General features: G+C 35.9%; 1 protein-coding gene across 5 annotated transcripts; it reads left to right on the top strand.

Moving 5' to 3' along the window:
- Positions 1-4,966: 4,966 nt before the first annotated feature.
- On the top strand, positions 4,967-25,807 carry LOC145203769 (uncharacterized). Of its 5 annotated transcripts, none has more exons than XM_080076078.1 (19): positions 4,967-5,326; positions 5,575-5,627; positions 5,981-6,026; positions 9,213-9,288; positions 9,352-9,487; positions 9,703-9,773; positions 9,943-10,111; positions 10,375-10,523; positions 11,401-11,527; positions 12,102-12,178; positions 17,478-17,713; positions 17,969-18,055; positions 18,140-18,229; positions 21,836-21,937; positions 22,026-22,150; positions 22,234-22,360; positions 22,443-22,567; positions 22,903-23,018; positions 25,681-25,807. In XM_080076078.1, the coding sequence occupies exons 1-19, from the start codon at positions 5,299-5,301 to the stop codon at positions 25,682-25,684; spliced, it is 1,944 nt and encodes a 647-aa protein (XP_079932204.1). In that variant the 5' UTR covers positions 4,967-5,298; the 3' UTR covers positions 25,685-25,807. The 5 variants fall into 5 exon arrangements, with proteins under 5 accessions (XP_079932204.1, XP_079932207.1, XP_079932206.1 ...); XM_080076079.1 differs by having other exon boundaries at positions 4,969-5,326; positions 22,270-22,360; XM_080076081.1 differs by lacking the exons at positions 22,234-22,360; positions 22,443-22,567.
- Positions 25,808-27,847: the final 2,040 nt, after the last annotated feature.

Raw genomic sequence — 27,847 nt, 5'->3', positions numbered from 1 at the left:
AACTAAATTTTGGTAAGTATTTGGGTCGCGTTAAAAAAAGGTTGGGAACCACGGGTCTATGCCTACACCTCTTCTGGAGTTTGCATTTGTAAATTAAGCGTAGGCCAGGCCCATGCGACTTAGGATTTAATAATTCTCCAGCAGTAATTAAGGCTTCAATGCAGGGTTGCCAGATAGTGTCGACTGGATTCGGACAATATTTGTCTGAAAATCGGACATTTTAGGACAAAAAAAAACTAGAGCGTATAATTGCTAAAAAGGTATCAATATCGAGGTGCCAGCTGCCATTTTTGTGCGTTTACGTTCCCTACACTCATAAGCGCCGAGTTTTACAAAAATACAAAGTGGCAGACGTAAAACATAACAAACTTCCTATGTTTGACAAAAAAATGATATGTTTAAAATAATATTTAGTCGGGAATTGCGACACGTTGCTGTAGCGTTTATCATTGGTTTAGCAACGTTAAAAACTGTTTCGTAAAGTTGCTGCTTCATATCACCTTAGATCAGCGTGGTCCAACTGCAGGCCCGCGGGCCAATTGTGGCCCGCGAGATAATTTTGTTAGCCCGCGAAAGTCCAACGTTTTAATTACAACTATAATATTTTTGTTTTCAATGTAATAAACTAGTGATGCACCGAACCCGCCTAAAAAGGTTCGGGCCGAAACCGAATGTTCGGCCACGAGGCCGAACCAAAAATCCCCGTTTCTACAGATGTTTTCAACTGAACTCTGTCGTTGATGCAAGGGAAGTGAACTATGACAAATAAATATCACTTCCACAATGCGGAAGCTTTACTAAACTTGTAATATTTTGCAAACAACGCGGCTCGTATTTACAACAGTTAGTTGATTTATGACGTTTCGTATTGGAAAATGATAGTTTGAGCATTAATTCCATGCGATGAAAAAGTTCGGGCCGAAACCGAAACATTGGAAAACAGCGCATTCGGCCGAAATGTTTCGGCCAACCGAAACTTCGGTGCATCACTTTAATAAACCAAAACTGTGAAGATGAAACAACACAAAATACTGTACAAAAGTATCTCATTGTGACGCATGACAAGGCATTGTTTTGCATATTGAAGGATTTCTGCGCCATAAAACTAGTTGTTTTTTTGCGCCCTGAAGTAGAAACTGAACGGCTGCTACTTGTTGTACACAAACCATAAAATATAAAAAGTATAGTCACCCTGGCGTTTGTGTCAGTTTAGCTGCAAAAAATACAACGATAGTGCAAATAAAACGCTTTATGAACTAAAATTTAATATACCTAATCCTAAATGATAGAATAACTCTGTGATAAGTAGGAAATTAAAAAAATGCTTTTCTAAGCAATCCGTATACCTAGCGAATGTGTAATGTCTGGATTTTGGTAAGTTAATCTCTGGAGTCTAGAAACAGTATTTATTGGGCACCGGCCCGCGGTGTAAATTAACGATTTTTAATGGCCCGTAACAAAACTAAGTTGGACCACGCTGCCTTAGATAACCATTTATTACAATACAATTGCATTGTTCACAACAATGGCCAGACATACAAGGCACTAACCAAAACAAGTTGCAGTTTTAAGCCACGTTTTGTCGTAAAAAGGGTTTGCAACCTTCAAAAAATAGAATTTTCGGACATATAGCAAAATTCGGACATATTAGGACAAAAAAAAATGTCCTAATGATTTTTAGGCGTTGGACACAGCATGTGAAATTAGGCCAATTTATCGTTTTTTGTCCGAATTTTAGACCACGTGGCAACTCAATGCACACCCAACGTGGTGTAGCGATTACGACACTATTGTGCAATGTTTATGGAAACTATTGCATGCTATTTCGCAATAATGTTTCACAGCGCGTTTACCCTCAATTCTGCAAAGACTAATGTTTATAGTTCCGTTTCTATGGTAGTCATAAGCTATTTCCAGCCATTTTTCGGGTTCCAGAAAGATCTAACAGTAAACATAGTGTTTCTTCCATTGTGACACATATTTCCGTCGATATTTGCAATGTTTCCGCAGTTGTGTTTTGTATTAGAACGCGTCGTTTCCACCCTGTGAAAAAGCATATGGCGTTCACCAAAAGGCGCTATGGCACTATAAATTACATGGCTACCTTAAAATAAATAATATAAATAATATGAGAAAAAGAATTCGTACACCGGCCCATGTTTCGCATTGTTATATAAGCGTAGACTTTGATGTTTTCGCCGTTGTATTTGTGGATGCTAAATTTGGTTTTTATCTCACTGCTATTGTTAGCTGGTCCAGAGCTAATCTGACGATATCGCCTAAAGCAAATATTCAAGAATACAGAGTGTTAATCAACTCTGTGTGTGACTAATATTTGAGATAGTAATGAATCGTGCGAATTTAAGAGGCTCATTCCGAAGTAGATCCTTCAGGTTCGCAAGGCTCTTTAATTATTCCAGACAGTACAGACATTCCAGAAATCGTGAGGAGGAAGAAGAACAAATAAATCGTGTCCGTAATCACACACTGCAACTTTCTACCGTCGCTAAGCGTGAGATAAATCGTTCGACTGTGGTTCAGAACGCAGTTCCAACTTTCGTCTGGAATTCCAACTTTGGAGAGTTTGATTTGAAGTTCAAGCCTTGTTCTTTGGAGGAAGAGATCTCTCTAGCCGAATTCACAAGTGACAGAGATCAATTTCTAGCTGAAGGTCTACGACGACGTTTGCAGGAGATAAGGTGTGAAATCTTCCAAGGCTTAATTGCAAGCACAGATCTTGAACAGGCTAGCTTTGGCAACAACCCAGACGAAATAAGTAAAGCCGTGAGATTCTATCAACGGGTCAATCGTGAGCAACTTGAGTGGATCGCGCTTACGCACGCAGCGCCTGCAAGTCCATTGTGGTCGCGTCCCAACGGAGAGGAATCTCGTGTTATCAATCTATCCATTCCCTTGAGACACCCTACCTGCCGCCCAACAGGCTCTAAGGAGGCAGGTGCTTCAGTGGCAAACTGTCATTCTGCCAGAATAAAAACGAAAAAAGGAATGCGAAACGAGCGAACGTCACGGACGGATGCGCAACGAACGTTTTGGCCAAATCGAAATATTGACGAAATACGCTACCTTTATTACAATTTTTAAAATCTTTTCGGGCCCATTAATTTTTTTCAAATTCGCAACATTGCCTCATCTTTTAGTCTATTTTAACAATCCGTTTTCAAAAAAGTGAACCCCACTCGATAATTACAGCAAAATGCAATTAACTAACACCCACTTTGGGACAAATGCCAATAGTGACGAAATATGCTAACTTTATTACAATTTTTGAAAACTTTTCGGGCCCATTATTTTCTTTAAATTCGCAACATTGCCTCATAATAAAGTTAGCGTATTTCGTCACTATTGGCATTCGGCCCAAAGAGGGTGGTAGTTACTTGCATTTTGCTGTAATTATCGAGTCGGGTTCACTTTTTTGAAACCGGATTATTAAAATAGACTAAAAGATGAGGCAATGTTGCAAATTTAAAGAAAATAATGGGCCCGAAAAGTTTTCCAAAATTGTTTTGAACTTAGCATATTTCGTCACTTTCGGCATTTGTCCCAAAGTGGGTGTTAGTTAATTGCATTTTGCTGTAATTATCGAGTCGGGTTCACTTTTTTGAAACCGGATTTTTAAAATAGACTAAAAGATGGGGCAATGTTGCGAATTTAAAAAAATAATGGGCCCGAAAAGATTTCAAAAATTGTAATAAAGTTAGCGTATTTCGTCACTATTGGCATTTGGCCCAAAGAGGTTGTTAGTTAATTGCATTTTGCTGTAATTATCGAGTCGGGTTCACTTTTTTGAAACCGGATTGTCAAAATATGCTGAAAGATTAAGCAATGTTGCGAATTTAAAGAAACTAATGGGCCCGAAAATTGTAATAAAGTTAGCGTATTTCGTCAATATTTCGATTTGGCCAAAATGTTCGTTGCGCATCCATTCGTGACGTTCCCTCGTTTCGCATTCCTTTTTTCGTTTTTATTCTGGCAGAATGACAATTGTCAAAAGTATCGTTTTCGTTGTTCCACACAGCTGTAAGAGTAGGCTACAACCCTCAAAAAGTTACGTCAACATCCTCTCGGGGTAGTTTCTTTTGGTGCTTTTTTTCCCTGTCGAACACCACCCTCTTAACCTGACGCGGATGGTAAGATCAGGTGCCAACTTGACTTGTTCCACCAACGATATCCCAAGTCGTGAAGCCTTAACGCGCCTACGGTCCTGGCTGACTCGCAGGAGGCCAAGCCTAGCCGAGTTATTGGGTCAGTCTAATGTGTAGGCTAGGCTAGGCCTACTGTAATCACTGGAGCTCTTCGGATTCGGAAAGGCTTATACCTTAATTGCTGCAATTTTCGCTGTCTTCTCGTATAATAGAACTTTAAATGCATTAATGTGAGGCATTCTTTAAAATTTTAAATTCAAATTTGCTTTGATATAGGCTACCAGCTTCAAAAGCGCGATGCGTTTAAGCTTTCGTTTTCTAAAGTATACATTCAGCTCAAGGGCGGCCGCACATAGGGGCAAATGGGGTCAGCTGACTTGTCTGGATGGTGTATAAATTGTCTGGATGGTGTAATAGTCAAATTTTCAAAAAAAATTGCATCCGGCCGAAAGGGCAGAGTGAACCCACCTTGACCCCCCTAACCGAAAACCTGCGGACGCCCTTGATTCAGCTCAATGTACCGCCTCGATATAATGGCAAAACGGCCGCCATTAAAACAAGATTAAAATGTGAGAACCACTGCAGTGGTCATGAGTAGCAAGACCTTATTTTGATCAAATTAGCCCACACCGTTCTGTTAACTCCAAACATTTTATGGTTGTTTTTAAAGACACAGTCGTGGATGCTTAAAAATTACTGGAGCAGAATAATGAAAGAAATAATTTTTTGAGGACTTTATTTTGAAAAACAAATTTTGTTCAGGGTTAAAAATATTCAAAAAACATATTTGGGGAAGCACCTGTAGTAGTGTTGATGATTTACGAAATTTGTGAATGATCATGTTGCGCTAGAAAGAGACTAGCTAGTGCTGCCATTCCTGGGGATTTTTCTCAAGATTTTGGAATTTCAGTGATGAGCTTGGGATCTTGGAAAAAACTTTTAAAACCTTGGGATTTTTTGAAATTATCCGTTTAAGATTCAATTATTACCATTGTTGCAAACGTCTGTAATTGTATGCAGTGACATATGACATATAATTTTGACATCCTGTAAATACAGATTACAATAACAAAGGTTTTTGTAAATTGTTTTGTTTGACAAGATCTTCTCAAGACAGCTCAACTGAAGAAGCAAAATGAATCACTTAAAATTCCAACCAACAGGTATGAAGGCATTTTTGTATTTCTTGTTATTATTTGTCATTGCACAGTAGTTACTGAAATCTCTTTTCTGTTTGTTAAATCTTCTGTGATTTTGTGTCCCAGAAAAGCTCTACATTAAGTAAGAAATTAATTTTGATCCTATAGTTTGAAGCAGTGGTGCTGAGAAATTTAAGTTAGTTTTAATGTCATGTGGCAAACACTAGACTGCTGCGAGTGAAATGTTATTTGTATTTTTTGATGTTTTTAAGGTGTCCGAAAGGATTCAACAGTAACTCAAACTTCAGTTCAACCGGTTGATCAAGTGAGTGAGTGTGCGTTTAAGAAGTGGTTATGATGTTTAATTAATAGTGTGGTGTAGTTGGAGTGTTGACATGTTTTAGCATAAAGGGTCTAATGGTTGGCAACTTTACAAACCTCTTTATGTGCAATTAATGATGGAATGACAAATTTGACTGATAGTTAAACCCGTGTACCTTGAAATTGTGCAGTACTTTTATTTGGATTCAGAGTCAGAAAATCTTTTACAAACTCCACAAACCTAATTCCAATTGTTTTAGTGGTATAATTAAAACACCAACTGGTGCACATATGGTTTAACATAACATGTAAATTTTTTAAAAGCCTAAAAAAATGTGGCATAATTTTGTTGTTTAGGATCATGAAGCACATGACTTATCTGGGAAACACCTAATTGTTTGTGGTAAGGTTCATCTTTTCATGTAGGTATAGCTACCATTTCTAAAACGCGTTTTTCAAGCATTAGTCTATGAATTTATGTCAACTAAAACACTTTTACATATGGTGGTTACAATCTCTTTAATACACATTAAAAATGAAGATCTCTAAATTGGTTAAAATATACTGCCCCTGCATTTTAATCTGCCAGTCACTAAAATTAAATGGATAATTCAAACAGATGATTTATATTTAACATTAGATGTTTGTCCTAATCTCATGATTACTGGTGCAAAATAACTGTGACTCAGAAGTTATATTGTTTTTGTCCCTAGTTCATTTTTGTCTGATGCAGGGCTTTTTTACTGGTTTGGTCAAGTAAGAGTTAACATATTTAAATTTGTGCACATGACCAATAAAAATCACAGTACACCAGGCCCATTAAAGGCGCTTTCAATAGGCCTGGCATAATGTGATTTTTATATGAGTGTGCTGTAATTAGGGATGTTCAAAGTAGAATATCGAATCCTTTTGATTTGAATACACTTAGATTCGAATCCATTTTTGCCGTTTATATCGGGTGATTGGAACCGATATAAATGTGTGCTCTCGCCGTTGGTAAAAATGTAAACACGGCGTTAGGCTTTTACATGACGCCCGGTCATTGTACCAGTTGCAAAGACCATAAGTGACTTGTCGCCTTAAATCAGTGAGCACTATACAACATTATAACGCCATAACAACGATATTACAATGGTGGTGCATAGGAGGCATAATTAACGGTTGGCGCGCTTGTTGTTACACATCTAATCACATGATTGCATTTATGCGATGCGATTTGCAACGTCTTAAAAAAACAACAAAACACATTTAACGGTCATGGCGCTGAGCAGCGATTGAAAGCATGGGATTGTCTGTTAATATTACAAAAACAATGAAGGAATCCCAAAACATATGCCATTTGCGTTATTTTTTAACCCAAAGCAAAAATAAAAATGTAGTGAGTAAATGCTACAAAGTTCACATTTTGTATTGCAAAATCGAAGGTAGTTAATTGGGATTTGAATCTTAATCATCCAATGTCCCAACTTTGTTTGCTAGGGTGTCTGTTTTTGGACTTGTTTTAAGTTGACATAAAATATATATTAGTACACTGAAGAGTCTATGTCAGTCCTCTACCGCCATACAAAACAAATTACCTCAGCATGCTTACAACGTAGTTACTTCTGCTGAAGGCAATAAAATCACTAAATAAAATTGTTATAATTAATTTTTACCTTAAATTTTTTTTAAGGCATTTAGTTTCAATACAGTTGTGCAAAGTTTTTCCCAGTGTTTTTCTTTGTTTTGGTTGATTCTTTTTTACATGTTAAGCGAAATATATGTTTTATAATGTATGAAACTGGTCTACTTTCGTTGTTGTCAAGATTAAGTCAAAAATAATATAAGAATTGGATTCGATATTCTAGATTGGAAACAATTATTCTAGAATACCCAGTTATTATGGGTCCCCTTCCCTGAAGAGGACACATATTGATTTTACTCAAATTGTTTTTGTTTGTTTTTTCTTCCCAAAGTTTGTCCGACTCGTTTTTCCATCAAATGTTTGATGGATTTGGCTGAAATTTACACAGATGGTAGATATAGTTATGTAGATGTGCATCCCACCTTGTTTTTGTTGATAACCCCAGTATTTACCCCACTAGTCCCCTAAAATGGGTTATTTTCTTCCCAAAGTTTGTCCGACTCGTTTTTCCATCAAATGTTTGATGGATTTTATGAAATTTACACAGATGGTAGATATAGTTATGTAGATGTGCATCCCACTTTGTTTTTGTTGATAACCCCAGTATTTACCCCGCTAGCCCCCTAAAATGGGTATTTTTTCCCAAAGTTTGTCCGACTTGTTTTGCCATCAAATGTTTGATGGATGTGGCTGAAACATATACCAATGGTAGATATAGTTATGTAGATGTGCATCCTACTTTGTTTGTCCAGATAACCCTAGTATTTACCCCGCTAGCCCCTAAAATGTGTAAGTTTGTAAACAGTGTCAGAATTGGCTGGAATTTGGATAGCTTGTAGAGTATGCCATTTATAGGTGTCGATTGATGTGTTCAACCCTGTAGACCTAACATTTACCCCATAAGCCCCCAAACTGTAAAACATATTTTGTATGTTACTGGGCACCACAAACAAAAGATTTCTGTGGTGCAATAGTGTGACAAGGGCAACCAGTCAGGTGTTACTCATGTTTGTGGGTTGCTTGGTGGACGATAACAGCCCTATGACATCAGAAACATTAACGGTTGTTGCTTAAAACACCTGTAGTGGTCGAAATTTTTAACATTGGCAGATTGGGCTGAAATTTTGCAGTACTATTGATTGAGTCATTGAGGTTTCATATTTTTTTAGTTTGTGTGTCAGACCCCATTAGTTACCCCACTAGCCCCCTAAAATGGGTGAGTTTGTTCAACAGTGTTGGGATTGGCTAAAATTTAGGTAGCATATGCACTATGCTATTTGTAGGTTTCGATTGATGTGTATTACCTTGTAGCCCCAACATTTACTCAACTATCCCCCTAAAATAAATGAACTTTAAAAAAACGTCCTAATTATATGAAATTTGCAAAGTTTCTTGAACATACTAAGTCCTCAAATGTTATGTTTTGCCCTGTAGCACCACAACTTAACCAACTAATCCCTAAAATTGGTGACCCTTTTAACAACGTTCGAATTAAATGAACATTGGAAAGCTGAATTTGCTATTCATAGGTGTCCATTTTTTGTTTTACCCCATTATGCCACTATTTACTTCTTTTCTTTGAAAAAGAATGTTAATTAGCACATACTTCACACAATATCTGGGTTGAATCTAAATTTATATAGTTTGTACTCTACATAGTATTATTATTTAAGACCAGTGCCGATCACTGTGTTTTACCTTACAACACCTGACTTTCTCATCTTGAAATGCATTATTTTCAACTTTGCATGTCCCATGAGTTTCTGCCTGCTAAAACGACTAAGGTTATAAAAGACGATGGCTACTATGAGACCCAATACAAAATAAGCATAGGAAATATGTTAATGTTTTAAGATTGGTGTAAATGCAACAACAAAATGTGCTTAGCCACCCTTCTAGTTTGTTTTAATTTAGCACCCCAAAGAACACAATGTTTGCCATACGATTGACCCTTCTTTTTTGCAGAGCAAACTTCAGTCCTACCAGAACTTGGCTATAACAAGACCTTGGTTTTGATTGATGGATGCAACGTAGCATATGCGTAAGTTTCCTCAGCTTGATTTCTGACACTGAAAGACATCATTGAAAACAGTCATATATTTAGGTATACCAATCATAAATGTTTTTCATGGATGGGACTTGATATCTCTATCACATATTTACTCCGATTTGAAAATGTTGTGGTAATTTGCGTTCTTCCCTTTTCACATAAAAGGGACATTCCAAAAAAATATGAATGGGTAAGTTTTTTTTCAATGACATGTAAGAGTTTTTATTTTGACGAAGAGTTTTAGCATATTTTGAATTATTTATTTCCTGCATTATTCTTTCAAAACTATGTTTTTGTTACTTTTGTAACAGGCAAAAATTTGTTGATCGATTGAAAAAGAAAAACATTTAAAACAAGTTTTTATAATATTTCGATTAATCCAAATATTTTGTTATTGTTTGGCAGGTTTTAAAATTTGTCCAGTTTACCCCATCTTGGTATGTTGATGGAAAACTCCATGTCTGCTATGATGACTAGTAAGTTGCCAAAATATTAACTTATGAACACTGGCTTAGTGTATCTGCATGTGAAGAACATGCTAACTAGTTGAATCAAATATCTTTAATTTTTTTAATGACAGTAATTGTAAGATACTGAACAGTAGTTATCACTCCCAAACATACTTTACTTAAGTTTTTTTGTTAGTTTTACAGTGGAGTTGGCCCACGAATTAAATGGTTGGATTGTGTCCAATGATCAATTTTCTGAAATCCCCAAAAAGTTTCCAAAGTGGGAAAAGACAATTGATGAAAAACGTTGTGAATTTAATTTTTTCGAAAATGGGTTTTGTTGTGAGATTCCAGGCATAAACATGGTGGGTTACATACGTTAGTTGATCGATAAATGTGAATTTTTATGGCAAAATACTGTATCTGATTTGTTGTACAGTGATCTGAGCAAAAGTTTTACTATTATACACTAATGGTCAGATTAATTCCTAAACTTACCTATAAGATAAAGTTTTTTTTGTTTTGTTTTTTGAAAAAAATATAGGAGCAAACCACAAACCTTTTACCATTTCAATACCCATGTAAATGTGCTGTTTATCAAGTTATCACATGTGTTTTAAAATTTTAGATCGGAAGCAACGGCCCCGAGTCAAATTTAAAAGTTTTTCTGAAACGGAGCAATACAGAGTTACTTAATTTGATAGTTGACAATGAAGTGGCTCCTGGCCAAAAACGGCCAAGGCCTATTATATTGGACGGATACAATATTGCACAGAAGTATGGTTTTAAATTTTTGTTCTTTAGTAACCAATTTTAAATTTGTGAACCAACAGGTGATATTCTTTGGTTTAAAACTGCAAATGCTGTACATGTTTGAGCATTCACCATTTTATATTTCATTTGCAGTTTGTTTGTTTTTACTTAGAATTGCATAATGTTTGTATATTGCTTGATTGCCATGTGTTGAACAATGTTGAAATCCATCAAAATGCTAAATATCAAAGTAATTGTGTAATCCATCTTTTCCTATCATAAATTATACTGGAGGCTCATTTTCCTATCATAAATTATACTCTGTGAGGCTTTCATAATCTGCATGTTTATGTGCCTGTAAAATAGGTGGTTTTAATTAGTGATGTACCGAATCGGCTAAATTTCGATTCGGCGGTTTTGCCGAATAAATTCGGCCGGATCAACTGAATCATTTATGACGTCACGCGAAGTCATACCCTTCGCGTTTGACATGAAAACATAAGTTTATCTACCAGGCAGTTAGTGCAGAATGGTTGTGTTTTGTCCTTATTTTAGTTCTGAGGGGTTTAACATTGCCTCAAGTATGATTGCCAACCCGACATCGATAAACTGATTTTTTGTCTGCAGTGGGAAAAGCGTCAATGTGTTAAAAAATATAATGATTGACGCAATTTTCGTTGGTAGTAAGCAGAAAAGACACGTTTAACACTTTAAATGTGTGTTCGTAAAAGATTCGGTTTCGGCCGAATCGCAACAAATTATTCGGCCGAAACCGAATCTTTGCAAAAGTGGCCGATTCGGCCGAATAAATTCGGCAAACCGAATATTCGGTACATCTCTAGTTTTAATTAAATACAGTGTGTTGACCCCTGAGCCTGCATTTTATATATTGGTCGCAAAGGTATGAAGAACATCATGGAAAGCAAGGCACGCGTGGAATCGCCGTAATTGTCCGTAACTGCTGGTCCCATGGTTTTAGAGACATTACTTGCATTGTTCCTAGTCACTGGAAATCTAGAACAAATGAGGTATGAGTTTGGGGTTGCACGTGGTGGGTCGGAAAATCAGTATACTGTTTTGTGTCCCTGCAGGTTTATCACTGCCCATTTCAACCCCTATTTTAATTATTTCAGTCCTAGTTGAACCACAAACAAAATAAATATTTTTTTTATATTCACCAAACGGCGGTTTGGTGATTATAAAATGGCGGTTCTCAACTTGTTTCAGGCCATGGACCATCAGTTAAAAAGATGAATATTGTGGACCAGTTCACTGTTAAGTAAGGATAAAGAAAGCATCCACAACCAGCATGCTGGTTTAAAATATTTGCAAAACTTGGAGAAGTGGTGTAAAAAAATGACAACAAGCAATAAATAGCCAATATCATGAATGTTTTTTTTCCTTGAATAGTCAGTAAATTGAATGCATTTTTTTAGCTGTTTAACCTAATATAGTTAACATACTGTAGACCACCCAAAAATATTCCATGGACTGCAAATGGTACATGGGCCACCAGTTGAGAACCACTACGTTAGAACAAAGGAATGTGTGACTTAATTTTAACAAACTGGCCATTTTTATTTACATGAATTGAATTTTTAGGTTTTAATCAAGCTCAAGGAGAAGAATATGTTAATATTTGCACCACGAGCAGCTGGCATTGATGAACAATTTGAAAGGTTTGTAAGCATGCTTATTGGAAAAAATAATTCTTTGACAGATGGCTATTAAAAGTAGTTTGATTATGTGACATTTTTATTCACTTCAGTTGTGATACCAGTCTATCATCAGTAGAGGAGTTTTTCTTTTTTCATAGTATAACAAGCAGCCCACTTAGTTTTTGTAAGGCAAATAAAGTACTGACAATAAAACATGGAACTGTATAGATTGGTAACATAGCAGAACATATTTATGGGTCCCCTTCCCTGAAGGGGTCGGATCTTGATTTCACTCAGTTGTTTTTTTTTATTTTTTCTGCCGAAGTTTGTCAATGCACTTTTGGCATCAAATCTTTGATCGATTTAAATGAAACTTTCACAGATGGTAGATATGTTCATGTAGATGTGTCCTCTGTTTCGTTTGACTTGATAACCCCAGTATTTACCCCGCTAGCCCCCAAAATATAAAACGTTTTTGCATGTTGCTGCACACCACAAACAAAAGATTTCTGTGGTGTAATGGTATAATAAAGGCACCAGTACATATGGTACTTGTGTTTGTGCATTACTTGGTGGACGTTTTTGCACATGCCAGTCAGAGGGGTATTAACAGCCTTATGACGTCAGAAGCGTTGAGGAATGTTTTAAATAACACCTCTAGCGGTCAGAATTTTAAACGTTGGATTTGGATAAAATTTTACATGACTGTTAATTAGGTCATAGCGGTTTCATATTTTATAAGTTACCCCACTGACCCCCTAAAATGGGTTTTTAAACGGTGTCGGAATTTAGTGAAATTAGCTTGCAGAATTTGTTATTTATAGGTGTCAATTGTTGTGATTAACCCTGTAACCCCAATATTTTATACAGCTTATAGAGTGTGCTATTTATGGTTGTTGTTTGTTATGTTTAACCCTGTTGCCCCAACATTTACCCCACTAGCCCCCCAAAAATAGGTCCATTTTGTAAATAATGTCAAAATTGATTGAATTTTACATAACTTGTACAGTGTGCCATTTATAGGCGTAGAATGTTGTGTTTAACCCTGTTGCCCCAACATTTACCCCACTAGCCCCCCCCAAAATGGTTTAACTTTTTAAACAATGTATGAACTAAATGAAATTCGGACAGTTTGTAGAGTATACCATGCGTAGGTGTTGATTGTTGTGTTAAACTCTGTAGTACCTATCATTTACTCCAATTAGCTCTTACAGTCAAGTGCAATTCACCATTAATAGCAGCTGATTTTTGTGTTTTGACCTATTTTCTCACTATTTAACTTTTTTTTTCTCAGATAGTCATAAAATAGAAAAATCTGTTATAAATGTATGAATGATATGAATTTAAATAGTTTTTCCTCCATGTAGCATATTTATTCATGCACAATACCGATCACTGTGTTTGACATTACAATGCCAAACTTTCTCATTGTTATCTCTTGAAATGCCTTATTTACAACTTTGCATGTGTGGGGACCCATGAGTTACTGCTTGCAGAAACAACTAAGGTTATAAAAGACAGTGACTGATATGGGACCCAATATAAAGTAAGTGTCGGATGTAAATATATGTTAAGAAATAGGTCACAGTGTATGTGTAATGGCACTATGTGCTAAGCTACCCTTCTAGTTTAAAGGTACAACACATAGTTATTACTGATCAAAAGTAAAAAAAAAGTGTATGTATGTGCAATATTTTATGAAGCTTTATGGCAGTGGTTCTTAACCTTTTTATCACGGCCGAACCCCTATGATATTCTTCAGCCTTTGGTCGTACCCCAAAGTTACATCCTAGGTTTTTAACCCCCTTTGTTTGGTGGGTCATAATTAGTGTTTGTTCAAACGTAGTGGCAACAAATACTGTTTGTCATTTTGTTCAATTCTGACATCATAATACGAGCAACTTGTTTCATGATTGCTATAATTCTGGCAATTTTTAGTTTTTTTCCAAAATAAAGCATTGGATTTTAGCATCTATACACAAACATAAAAAAGATGAAGTAATAAGTTTTTGCTTTCAACAAAACTCTGTTGTTTTTCTGCTTAGGAACAATGCTCCTTGTTATTTGAAAAATAGAAAATATAACCAGAGTGCAGGGTTGCACAACCATTTTGCTAGGACGGCTGCATCACAGATTCTTATTTCACCAACGGCCACCTGCTTATTATGGGTCCCCTTCCCTGAAGGGGACACATATTGATTTTACTCGAAATGTTTGTTTGTTTTTCTTCCTTTTTTTTTCTTCCCAAAGTTTGTCCGATTCGTTTTTCCATCAAATGTTTGATGGATTTGGCTGAAATTTGCACAGATTGTAGATATAGTTATGTAGATGTGCATCCCACTTTGTTTTTGTTGATAACCCCAGTATTTACCCCGCTAGCCCCCTAAAATGGGTATTTTTCCCCCGAAGTTTGTCCGACTCGTTTTTCCATCAAATGTTTGATGGATTTGGCTGAAGTTTACACAGATGGTAGATATAGTTATGTAGATGTGCATCCCACTTTGTTTTTGTTGATAACCCCAGTATTTACCCCGCTAGGCCCCTAAAATGGGTATTTTTACCCAAAGTTTGTCCGACTCCTTTTTCCATCAAATGTTTGATGGATTTGGCTGAAATTTACACAGATGGTAGATATAGTTATGTAGATGTGCATCCCACTTTGTTTTTGTTGATAACCCCAATATTTACCCCGCTAGCCCCCTAAAATGGGTATTTTACCCCTGAAGTTTGTCCGACTCGTTTTTCCATCAAATGTTTGATGGATTTGGCTGAAATTTGCACAGATGGTAGATATAGTTATGTAGATGTGCATCCCACTTTGTTTTTGTTGATAACCCCAGTATTTACCCCGCTAGCCCCCTAAAACGGGTATTTTCCCCCCGAAGTTTGTCCGACTCGTTTTTCCATCAAATGTTTGATGGATTTGGCTGAAATTTGCACAGATTGTAGATATAGTTATGTAGATGTGCATCCCACTTTGTTTTTGTTGATAACCCCAGTATTTACCCCGCTAGCCCCCTAAAATGGGTATTTTTCCCCCGAAGTTTGTCCGACTCGTTTTTCCATCAAATGTTTGATGGATTTGGCTGAAGTTTACACAGATGGTAGATATAGTTATGTAGATGTGCATCCCACTTTGTTTTTGTTGATAACCCCAGTATTTACCCCGCTAGGCCCCTAAAATGGGTATTTTTACCCAAAGTTTGTCCGACTCGTTTTTCCATCAAATGTTTGATGGATTTGGCTGAAATTTACACAGATGGTAGATATAGTTATGTAGATGTGCATCCCACTTTGTTTTTGTTGATAACCCCAATATTTACCCCGCTATCCCCCTAAAATGGGTATTTTACCCCTGAAGTTTGTCCGACTCGTTTTTCCATCAAATGTTTGATGGATTTGGCTGAAATTTGCACAGATGGTAGATATAGTTATGTAGATGTGCATCCCACTTTGTTTTTGTTGATAACCCCAGTATTTACCCCGCTAGCCCCCTAAAACGGGTATTTTCCCCCCGAAGTTTGTCCGACTCGTTTTTCCATCAAATGTTTGATGGATTTGGCGGAAATTTACACAGATGGTAGATATAGTTATGTAGATGTGCATCCCACTTTGTTTTTGTTGATAACCCCAATATTTACCCCGCTAGCCCCCTAAAATGGGTATTTTACCCCTGAAGTTTGTCCGACTCGTTTTTCCATCAAATGTTTGATGGATTTGGCTGAAATTTGCACAGATGGTAGATATAGTTATGTAGATGTGCATCCCACTTTGTTTTTGTTGATAACCCCAGTATTTACCCCGCTAGCCCCCTAAAACTGGTATTTTTCCCCCGAAGTTTGTCCGACTCGTTTTTCCATCAAATGTTTGATGGATTTGGCTGAAGTTTACACAGATGGTAGATATAGTTATGTAGATGTGCATCTCACTTTGTTTTTGTTGATAACCCCAGTATTTACCCCGCTAGGCCCCTAAAATGGGTGTTTTTACCCAAAGCTTGTCCGACTCGTTTTTCCATCAAATATTTGATGGATTTGGCTAAAATTTACACAGATGGTAGATATATTCATGTGGATGTGCATCCCACTTTGTTTTTGTCGATAACCCTAGTATTTACCCCGCTAGCCTCCTAAAATGGGTGAGTTTTTAAACAGTGTCAGAATTGGCTGAAATTTGGATTTCTTGTATAGTATGCCATTTATAGGTGTTGATTGTTGTGTTCAACTCTGTAGTCCTAACATTTACCCCACAAGTCCCCAAAGTGTACTATGCTCAAAATACCTCTAGTGGTCAAAATTTAAACATTCTTGGATTGGTCTGAAATTTTGCAGTACTATTGATTGAGTCATTATGGTTTTTATATATTTTTTAGTTTGTGTGTCAAACGCAATTAGTTGCCCTACTAGCCCCCTAAAATGGGTCAGTTTTTTAAAACGTTAAATAGGACATACTTTAAAGAATATCTGGGGTGAATCTAATTTTATAGTTTGTATTCTACATAGTATTATTATTTAAGCCCAGTGCCGATCGCTGTGTTTTACCTTACAACACCCGACTTCCTCATGGTTATCTCTTGAATTGCATTATTTTTAACTTTGCATGTGTGGGGACCCATGAGTTTTTGCCTGCAGAAACTAATAAAGTTATAAATGATGATGGCTAATATGGAACCCAATACAAAATAAGCAAAGGAAATATATTTATGTTTTAAAATAGGTTATAGTGTATATGCAAGGGCAATATGTGCTAAGCCACCCTTCTAGTTTTTGTTTTAAAATACTTGGTTTATATCATGTATTTACCATCTAATAGCACCCAAAAAGCCCAGATTAATAGGTGTACAAAAAATCTTACACATATGGTTATTAGGCTGGTAATACTCTATTTAGTGCCACAAAAACTGTTTAGAGCAGTTTAAAACACCCTGCGTCAGTTTAACCTTCCAGTGTTTTGATATTTGGTAAATACAAATTGCCGTTTTTAGCAACTATAGACCCAAAAATTTGTATTGTAGTATTTGTATTGTACTTCAAAAAGACCTTCGTCAAACCCCTGATAACGGCTTTGCCGAACCCCCCGGTTAAGAACCATTGCTTTATGGCATTAGCTACTATTTGTACGGGCAGGATTCATTTTTTGTATTTCTGTATATCTTACCAGTGGTAAGTTGCAACAACTTCTTACAAACAGCTTTATGCTGAAACATAAAATCTTAAGATTTTAATTTGAAACTTTAATGTTTTGTCTAAGTTAATCTTGCTTACCTTTAAAATAGGCAAAATTAAGTCCTAACCCTTTTACCAAAACAACATTTTACCAGATTCATTATTGAGAGAGCCAAAGAGACGAAAGGGATCATTTTTTCAAACAACCATTACCAGCGCTTGGATAAAAAAGATTTTAAGAGAGAAACTATTGACAACTGCATTGTGCCGTTTATTTTTGTTGATGATGAATTTTTCCCAGCACAAGAGCCACTTGGACTTGGTAAAGATGGAAAATTACTTGATGGTATACTCTATCACAGGGAAATACCTCACATGAAACTTATGAAAGGTATTTCTTGTGAGATTGTGATAGCTTGAATTGAAAAGCAGGCCCAGCAAACAATTAGGCCAAGTAAATATTTTAGATTTTATAAAACCCATAAAAAAGTTTTTTTTTAACTCTACCAAACTTTCAATAGAATAAAATATGGCAGAAAAAAGTACTAAAAGTAGCAATGGTTTTGTTAGTTTTTGCATCACTACCAAATCAACATCAATTAATCATGATGAAAAAAGTGAGTGAAAAGTTTCTTTTTTTTGTTAGCTGAATCACCACTTGTTCCCGCTTACAAGGGGTATGATAAGCTTGGAGAAAATGGTTACAGAGGGACATATGAGTGTGGAAAAAAAAGTAAATATAAAGAAGAAAAGCAAGATTCTTTGTCTGTTTTTCATAACTGTTATCTGGTTGTAACTAAAAGTTAACATTTGATAGATGCATTGAGGCCTAAAACTTGGAAACCCCCTGCTGGTGGTTGCAGTGATAACAGAAACTATTCTCAGAGAACCTACCAAGCTGGAAAAGGTTTGTCAACACTTTTCGCAATACATTTTTGAGAGGCAGATATCTTATGAGTAATATTAGTGTAGAAAATTATAAATTAGAAAAATTATGCTGTATTTTATGCAGACAGTGTTTTTTTTAAGGTGGGACCGTTTCGGTCCTCCAAATTTCTCCAGCGGTTTTCCAAAATTTGGACTTGCAACTACAACCACAGTTTTTGGTATTTAAATGAAACACTTGCGGTCTCTTAAAACTACTTAGCGGTCACCCAAACCAAACCTTAAAAAAAACCTGTATGCAGACATGGGGCAAATCGTCATTCGTATTTGAATGCATTCGAATACAGGTTTTATCACCTTCGTGCAGTATTCGAAAGATTTTGGCTTTCATTCGATAGTGCATGAATACAATTCGAATTGTTGATGTTATCTTTTGAACCAACAATTCACGAATACAAAAGCTTGAATAAATTCATTCGAGTACAATTCGAGTTGTTGTAGGTCTTTGCCAACTTAAGAATTTGCAATTTCGACTACACGATAATTTTTTACGAATACAATTCGAATTGTTGTCGGCCTTCGTCAACGTAACAATTCATAAAATCGAATACACGACTACATTTCACGAATACCATTTTACAATTTAATACAATTGTCAATTACCTCCAGACTAGGAGTAGTCGAGTATATGTTGCCACATATTTTTGCCAAATAGATTCGAATACAATTCAAATTGGCAATGATCTGTGACCTGATTTGACAAGTTTTGTTTATGTTACGAAACAATGGCACATAGAAGTTTGTTTATGATGTTACATAAATGGAATTGTATTACAAAGCTTGCAACATTGGTTTGTTCTCAGCACATAGCTTGTTTGTGAAGCAAAAATCTCATTTTAATTACATCAGTACATCAAGCTAATGTGGCTAAACAAAGCTTGTGGGTTTACATTTTCACCGATAAATTTGCAATTCATAAACCCATATGTTACTTTTTGTTCGAATACCATTTGAGTTTCGGGGCGCTTTTATTTCTTTTATTTTCCACAACTACAAATACCCGAATCAGGGCATTCGAATGCTATTTGTTGGTTCTTACAACGACTGAACAATTCGTGAACACACATAACTAGAACTATTATTTTGAATACAATTCGAATTGCTACATTTAAAAAGGAAGGAAGTATTCATGAATGCGAATACACACTTGGGGTTTATTCAAATCATATTCAAATTACATGTTGCTGTTTTTTTGTCAAACATTCATGAATACAAATACTTGAAACGTTTTATTCGAATTGCTGTCACCTTCACATTATGAAACAATTCGTGAATACGAATGCTTTACTGGCATTATTCAAATACAATTCGAATTGCTGAAATTAAAAAAGAGTGTAAGTATTCATGAATACGAATACATGGTTTGGTTTATTCGAATAGTTTTCGAATTACATGTCGTTGCAGTTTGGTCAACAATTCATCAATACAAATACTTGACTCGTTTTATTCGAATACTATTCGAATTGCTGTCACTCAAAAATTACCAAAGTATTCATGAATTCGAATACAGTCATGCAGGTATTCGTAATTATTCGACGCGTGTATGTGACCACATGTCTGATTGTATGAACAAACTAAATTTGAGTCCTCTTTTTGCATGTAGAATTACTGTGCATGTCATCACTGTTAATGGCTGAACTGAACCGTGTCAGAATTTTAGTTATTACTAATTATAGGTCCCCTTTCCTGAAGGGGACACATATTGATTTTACTCAAATTGTTTTTTTATTTTTTTTTCTTCTCCCCAAAGTTTGTCCGACTCGTTTTTCCATCAAATGTTTGATGGATATGGCTGAAATTTACACAGATGGTAGATGTAGTCATGTAGATGTGCATCCCACTTTGTTTTTGTTAATAACCCCAGTATTTACCCCACTAACCCCCTAAAATGGGTATTTTTCCCCGAAGTTTATCCGACTCGTTTTTCCATCAAATGTTTGATGGATTTGGCTGAAATTTACACAGATGGTAGATGTAGTTATGTATATGTGCATCCCACTTTGTTTTTGTTAATAACCCCAGTATTTACCCTGCTACCCCCCTAAAATGGGTATTTTTCCCCGAAGTTTGTCCGACTCGTTTTTCCATCAAATGTTTGATGGATTTGGCTGAAATTTACACAGATGGTAGATGTAGTTATGTAGATGTGCATCCCACTTTGTTTTTGTTGATAACCCCAGTATTTACCTTGCTAGCCCCCTAAAATGGGTTATTTTCTTCTTAAAGTTTGTCCGACTCGCTTTTCCATCAAATGTTTGATGGATGTGACTGAAATTTATACAGATGGTAGATATAGTTATTTAGATGTGCATCCCACCCTAGTATTTACCCTGCTACCCCCTAAAAGGGGTGAGTTTGTAAACAGTGTCAGGATTGGCTGAACTTCGGATAGCTTATAGGGTATGCCATTTATAGATGTCGATTGGTGTGTTCAACCCTGTAGCCACAATGTTTACCCCACCAGCCCCCAAAGTGTAAAACGTATTTGTATGTTACTGGGCACCACTAACGAAAGATTCCTGTTGCTCAATAGTCTTACAAGGGCAAGCAGTTGTATGTTACTCATTTGTGACTTTGTGGATTGCTTGGTGAACATTATTGTGCCATGGCACTTAGGGGGTTGTTAACAGCCCTATGACGTAAGAAACATTAACGGTTGTTGCTCAAAACACCTCTAGTGGTCAAAATTTTTAACATTGGCGGATTGGGCTAAAATTTTGCAGTTCTATTGATTGAGTCATTGAGGTTTTATCTTTTTTAGTTTGTGTGTCGGACCCCATTAGTTACCCTACTAGCCCCCTAAAATGGGTCAGTTTTTTAAACAGTGTCGGGATTGGATAAAATTTGGGTAGTATGTGGACTATGCTATTTGTAGGTTTCAATTGATGTGTTTTACCTTGTAGCCCCAACATTTACTTAACTAGCCCCCTAAAATAAATGAACTTTTAAAAAACGTCCTAATTATATGAAATTTGCAAACTTTATTAAACATACTAAGTCCTCAAATGTTATGTTTTGCCCTGTAGCACCACAACTTATCCTACTAATCTATAAAATATGTAACCCTTTTCACAATGTTCAAATTGAATGAAAATTGGACAGCTTGTAGAATTTGCTATTCATTTTTTGTTTTACCCCATTATGCCACTACTTACTCCTTCGTTTCTTTGAAAAAGAATGTTAAATAGGACATACTTTAAACAACACCTGGGGTGAATCTAAATGTATATAGTTTGTACTTTACATAGTATCAATATTTAGCCCAGTCCCGATCACTGCGTTTTACCTTACAACACTAAACTTTTACATGGTTATCTCTTGAAATGCATTATCTACAACTTTGCATGTGTGGGGACCCATGAGTTTCTGCTTGCAGAAACAACTAAGGTTATAAAAGACAGTGGATGGTATGGGACCCAATATAAAATAAGCACAGGAAATATATCAATGTTTTAAAATAGATTATAATGTATATGCAAGGGCAGTATGTGCTAAGCCACCGTTCTAGTTTCTTTTTCTGTTTTTCAAGTTTGTTATTTGGTTTTAACTAAGAGTTAACAATTAATAGATGCAATAAAGCCTACACCCTTCAATGATAGTGAACATGGTGGTGGGCATGAAGAAAGTAGTAACAGAAAATATGAAACAGATTCACACAAGACTTACAAAGGTTTGTCTCGCATGTTAAAGTAACACTCTTTTTAATGCTAACAATAGTGCAAAAAACTTACAAACAAAAGTATTCTTAATTATAAAAGGTGTTTCGAGCCATGATACCACAAATGACGATGCCACTGGGCGCCCAGAAACCTCTAAAGTGAATGACCAAAACAAAAGAATTAATCGTAATTTTGAAGATCTAAAGAAAACAAAGTCGAAAAAGGTGTGAAATTTGTATTTTTAAACTTAAGCCAAGCCTTTTTACTGTTGATTGCCCTTTTAAGGCTGTGATAAATGCAACCTTAGATTAACATATACTCAAGCGAAAAATTTTCATTGAAGCATAATCCCTGGAATAATAGAAAACATGGTGGTGGGCATGAGGAAAGTAGTAACATGAAATATCAAACTGGTTCATGCAAGTCTTACAGAGGTTTGTCTTCTATGTAATGCTCTTTTTTATGGCTAATATTGGTGTAAAAACTTACAAACAAAAGCATTTTCAATCATAAAAGGTGTTTGGAGCCTTGATACTACGAATGACAATGCCACTGGGCGCCCAGAAACCTCTGAAGTGAATGACCAAAACAAAATAATTAATCGTAATTTTGAAGATCTAAAGAAAACAAACTCGAATAAGGTGTGAAATTTGTATTTTAAAGTTAAGGCAAGCCTTTTTGCCGTTGATTGCCTTTCAAAAGCTGTGATAAATGCACACTTGGATTAACAATTTCCATAGCTAAAAATCTTTCAAGGTAGTTAAACTTTTTATAATACAATACATTTAAGTTCCAAAAGTTCAAACCATGCTTTCTTAAGTGTTTCATAAACAGTGATTATGTGTAAAAGAAGTGGGTTTATGAAACCTATATAGAATGATTATTATTTTTTTAAGCTTGAATTTTTAGAAACTCACAAATCACAAAGTTTTCTACCTATATCCAGGTCATGTGGTTTTAAAAACTCATTTTACAGAAAAACAAAAATCAAGATAGCGCTGCAGACAAACCATCTACTTCTGGACAAAGTAGAAGTTGTAAACAAATTAGACATCGAAAGGAACGAGAACCTCCTGATGAAAAAACTGGCTGGTTTGTGACAACTTTTTGTGATTCTTTAGTTAGAAATACAAGTAGTAATACAATATCATAAAAACAAAAATTCAATTCGGCTCTTTCTAGTTTTTGTGAGCTAGCTTGGACTTTTTTCAGAGTGTGTAAATAAGCAACCAAAATTTCAGTAATTTTTTTAAATAAAAAAACGATAAAAGGTTTGATTGTTTTTTGTAAGATTTGAGCTTTTGCAAGCTTAGTTGGATTACCAATAAAACGTCCACATAATAATAATGATTCTAGCTAAAAACATTACCCACTTGGGTTATAACAGTGGTTCCCAAACTATGCGCCGAGATGTCATTAGGTGTGCCACAAAAAATATTGAAATTAAAATTAATCAAGTAGAGTAGCAGTACCAGGTGCTTAGACAACTAGGCCAACATGCTCCACATCTCTGAGATGTTCAACTAGGCTATTTAACTATGAGAGTGACCTGTATAGCGGCTTTATGACCTCATAGTTAGTGCCTTTGTCAATATATGTTTTATTCAAATGTTCGAAGTGCGCCAAATATTTTTTGTTTTTTCTAAAATGCGCCTTAAAAGAAAAAAGTTTGGGAACCACTGGGTTATAGGGTTGTGTCTGTTCGCTTAGTTGATTTTTACTTTATATTCAGGCAACCAGATAATTACTATAATAACAGATACTATACTAATTATGGGTCCCCTTCCCTGAAGGGGACACATATTGTTTTTGTCCGTATTTTTTTTTTCTTTTTTTCTTTTTTCTTTTTTCTTTTTTCTTTTTTCTGTCTAACGCTGGTTTGTAACGCTCGTTTGGTCAAGAAAGAGTGCTTCAAATTTATTCAAATTTGGACATATGTTAGATATTAATCCAAACTTGGTCCACGTGAAGTTTGACCCCAAATTACCCAGCGGTTCACCCACAGGCCCCCGAAACGTAAAATTTTTAACGCTGGTCTGTAACGCTCGTTTAGTGAAGAAAGCGTACTTCAAATTTATTGAAATTTGGACATATGTTAGATATTAATTCAAACTTGGTCAACCAGAAGTTTGACCCCAAATTACCCAGCGGTTCACCCACAGGCCCCCGAAACGTAAAATTTTTAACGCTGGTTTGTAACGGTCGTTTAGTAAAGAAAGAGTGCTTCAAATTTATTCAAATTTGGACATATGTTAGATATTAATCTGAACTTGATCCACCTGAAGTTTGACCCCGAATGACCCAGCGACACACCCACAGACCCCCGAAACGTAAATGTGTCTAACGCTCGTTTGGTCAAGAAAGACACTGTAGGCAGAAGTCCCAAGAGAGTACGTTTACGAATAATAGGGCAGAGCGGGAGGGCTCAGCTTGACGTCGGACAGACGTTTTACGAGACGTCGTTTCGGTGATTAGAAATCAGCTGTTTTGCACAGCAATGCATGTCGTTTTATTAAGTTATCACTCACATTTTCAGTTTTGGCAAAGGTTTCACACATATGACGCGATTTAAACCTAATAAGCGTGCTTCGGTTTCGTATAATGTCAAGCAAAACTTTGTTAAACAAACTAAATATGAAAAAATAAACTTGACTTTTTTGCAAGATAAAAGTTTTTTAAATGCTCGTTGTTAGGTTGGCCGCTGCATGACCACGGGTTACTTAAGGTCAATTAGTAGGTATTACTAACACAGTTCAGAACTTTCTTTCGCCATAACGTAGCGTTTTTTTTTTTTTTTTTAATCAAATACTCAAGGCGTATATAAATTAGGTCAAACGGTGTTGTTGAACACCAAGGACGGCGTGCTATTGAAAACGGTGTCAAAAGGTCAAACAGTCGTTTGGTGTGTGCACCCTAAAGGTTACTACAGGTCAATGGTACTCGTTTTGCGAAACAAAGTTAAATGAAAAACTCGTTTTGCGAAACAAAGTTAAATGAAAAGTTATGTATACACTTGCAGCAAATCGTATTTTAATTGTCTGTAACACAACTGTTACAGCTTTCTAGAAAAAAATTGTGTTTAAAACCCGACCTTGGACGACAATATCTGGGTCAAAGCAAGAGATTAAATTGAAAGTATTTGTTTCGTTCTTTTTTAATGCTTTTGTAATTATACGACAATAATAGTGCAAAAAAATACAACAAAATTTTTCATTGTTGGGTTAACGCTTTCTAAAAATTTGTTCTTAAGAATTTAAAAATCACCGCAACATTTGTTTACCGTAAATCCGCAAAAACACGCGTGTGGGGACCCATTAGTTTTTGTTTACAAAAACAATCATATGTGTAGATCAAATGATGTGTATAGTAAATTGGTAAATATCGTATAGAATATATAAAATGGAAGTATATCAGAAAGCCACCATTCTAGTTATTATTACGAATAATTTAACAAATTTGTCATTTAAATGGTGTGATGCTAAACTAAGCACAAGTTGTTTTTCAAGAACTTGTATTTTGGTGACATTTCGCCCACCGGAACAGTAGGGCTTCATGATAGCAATCAATGAAAAATATCATACAAACTCCAAACTGCATACTAGCAAGCAACATAAAGTGACTGCAAATTGTATTCTAAATTCTAATGCTTGATGCAAATAACACATCGCTGAAGCTGGTCTACTCAGTTTATAAATTTTAAACATTTATTTAAGTTTATCTAAACTGAATAAAACTACTGTTTTATCTTCTCCAGGTGAGATCCAGTTGATAGAAGAGATGTAATCGCAGTGAAGATCTGGCAATGTTGTTTAACAGAGACATTTGCGTATTTGTAAATAAAAACTATATTGGCAAAAAATAAAACAGATGCGTACAATATACATGACCAGTGTTTAATTTTTAAGAAATCAAAGCTGTAACTGTTTTTTTTTACCTTGTCTGATGTGTGTTTGCTGACTGATCGTCCTTTGGGTTGTTTAAATTATTTCTGTAGTCTACCTTGTTCCAATGAACTGTATTGCTTGGCTATATAAGTTAGTTCAAGTTTTTCAGAAGCGCAAGGTTAACAATGACACTTATTGTCACATGATCTGTGGTACAGAAATAATCTCCTTGCTTCAGCGTTTGACAGAGATGCCACATAAATTTGTTTTAGAAAAGTACATTCGGCGCGGGTTTTATAGAGCTTTATGACTGAATAAGGGCAAGACAGTGATAGAACTTCATTTAGTTTTTTTGTTGTTGTTGAAAGCACTCATTATAAGTTACAGCAAATACTTTAAATAAGCTAGAATGTTTGTGATTTAGCCTGCTAAGTGTGCCGCATTAAAAAAAACGTTGGAAAGATTAACCCTAGGTAACAGGTGCGTGTCAATTCAACATGGTTTATACCAAATGCGAGTTACGTCAAACTTGGAACTCAAGTCAGGCAGTCAAGAGATGCCAATTTTTCCGACTATGAAAAAGTGTAAAAAGATAATAAGATTGGGGTAATTTGAAAAATGTGGTTTCTTCCTGCTTGCGAATTTGTTGTTCTGAATTAAAAGAGCGATTATGCCTCTCGATGCGCAAACTTTATACATGTTTGGGAACAAGGAAAAATGTGTGAAGACATGACAAAAATATTACGTGATTGAAAACAATAAAGCCACCTCGTTTTGTACGTTTTGTTTGTCAATAAGAGGAAAATGGTTTAACTTTAAACTATTTGCGACAACGTTACTTAGCAAGAAGTGTAGGTCGAACAGTTTAGCATTTTCTTGATGGTGAATGTGATGGATTTCTGCTGAAGACTTCCCCTGGCAACTTTTCGATAAATAATATGACAACAAAAACTTTGCCAAATAGCAGTGTTATTTAAAAAATGAAGTACACAGAGGCCCTACATTTGAAGCTTTCTCAAATGTTTTAATTATCCAGCTTTCTGCCAGTTTATAAGGCAATGGGATTACAAGACGGAGCGCGCTTATTTAGATGAAATTGTCCGTTTAAGGCAGTGCACGCCAGATTTACAAGCCTTGTAGTTATGCCTTTACAAGTTGGAATAGCAAATTGACGCAGAGGGCAGTTAACGTTAAAGCGTCGAAGTCAAATATGGTCGCGATATCATAATCTGCCCACTAGCACGCAGCGCCTAAATTATGCGACGCAAAACTGATGTGACGTAAGAGCAACGGGTGCACACAGGAATTTTGCCAATCGTGATAATACAACGTCACAATACGTGGCAAATCTGCTCATAACTTCCGGGCCACAACAAATTTGGCATTTTAGTTGTTCCACACAACCGTCATACGCATGTATAAAACCACAGGCGATCCAAATGCTATGCATCAGTTGCATAAGTGGTAAGTGTGCTGTTTGTCGGTTTTTCATCAGAAAACGTTTAAACTTAAAAAAGGATGGTTAAATACATTTAAAATCATGAAGAATTTTACAGTTCAGCATAGAGGACAAAATCTAATTTTGTACAATGAAATAAGTTTGTGAAACCTTAAATAAGAGATTTAAGTACGCGTTAAAAAGTAGACACTGCAATGTCTGGCGTTTCTTCAGGCGCAACAATTTCCAGACAAAAGGCAAAATCGTTCAGCCAAACATGGTAAAGAATGTCACGCTACTCGAAGAAAAGAGTTTACCTTATATGGGCAGCTGACGTCATGGTTCTGCCGGTGTGGCAACCGGCATTGCTTAGGGATGTTCAATGTAGTACTTAATAGGAGCTTAAAATTTCTAATAACAATCTGGTTGCTGATAAAATAACTAACGTTTTGTTAGATTCGAAAATACTGTGGTGTACTTTATATAATTTGAGAATGAAATCTCCGTTAAATTGAAATTTCTACTTGGCGTGGCGGAAATCCCTCCCACAATGCACTGGTAAAACTCGTAAAAGTTTAGCTTCGTTTGTGTAAAACCGA

The sequence above is a fragment of the Phallusia mammillata genome, chromosome 8 (assembly GCF_965637545.1).
Source record: "Phallusia mammillata chromosome 8, kaPhaMamm4.hap1.1, whole genome shotgun sequence".
Taxonomy (NCBI): Eukaryota; Metazoa; Chordata; class Ascidiacea; order Phlebobranchia; family Ascidiidae; genus Phallusia; species Phallusia mammillata.
This window is presented reverse-complemented; position numbering and strand designations above follow the sequence as displayed.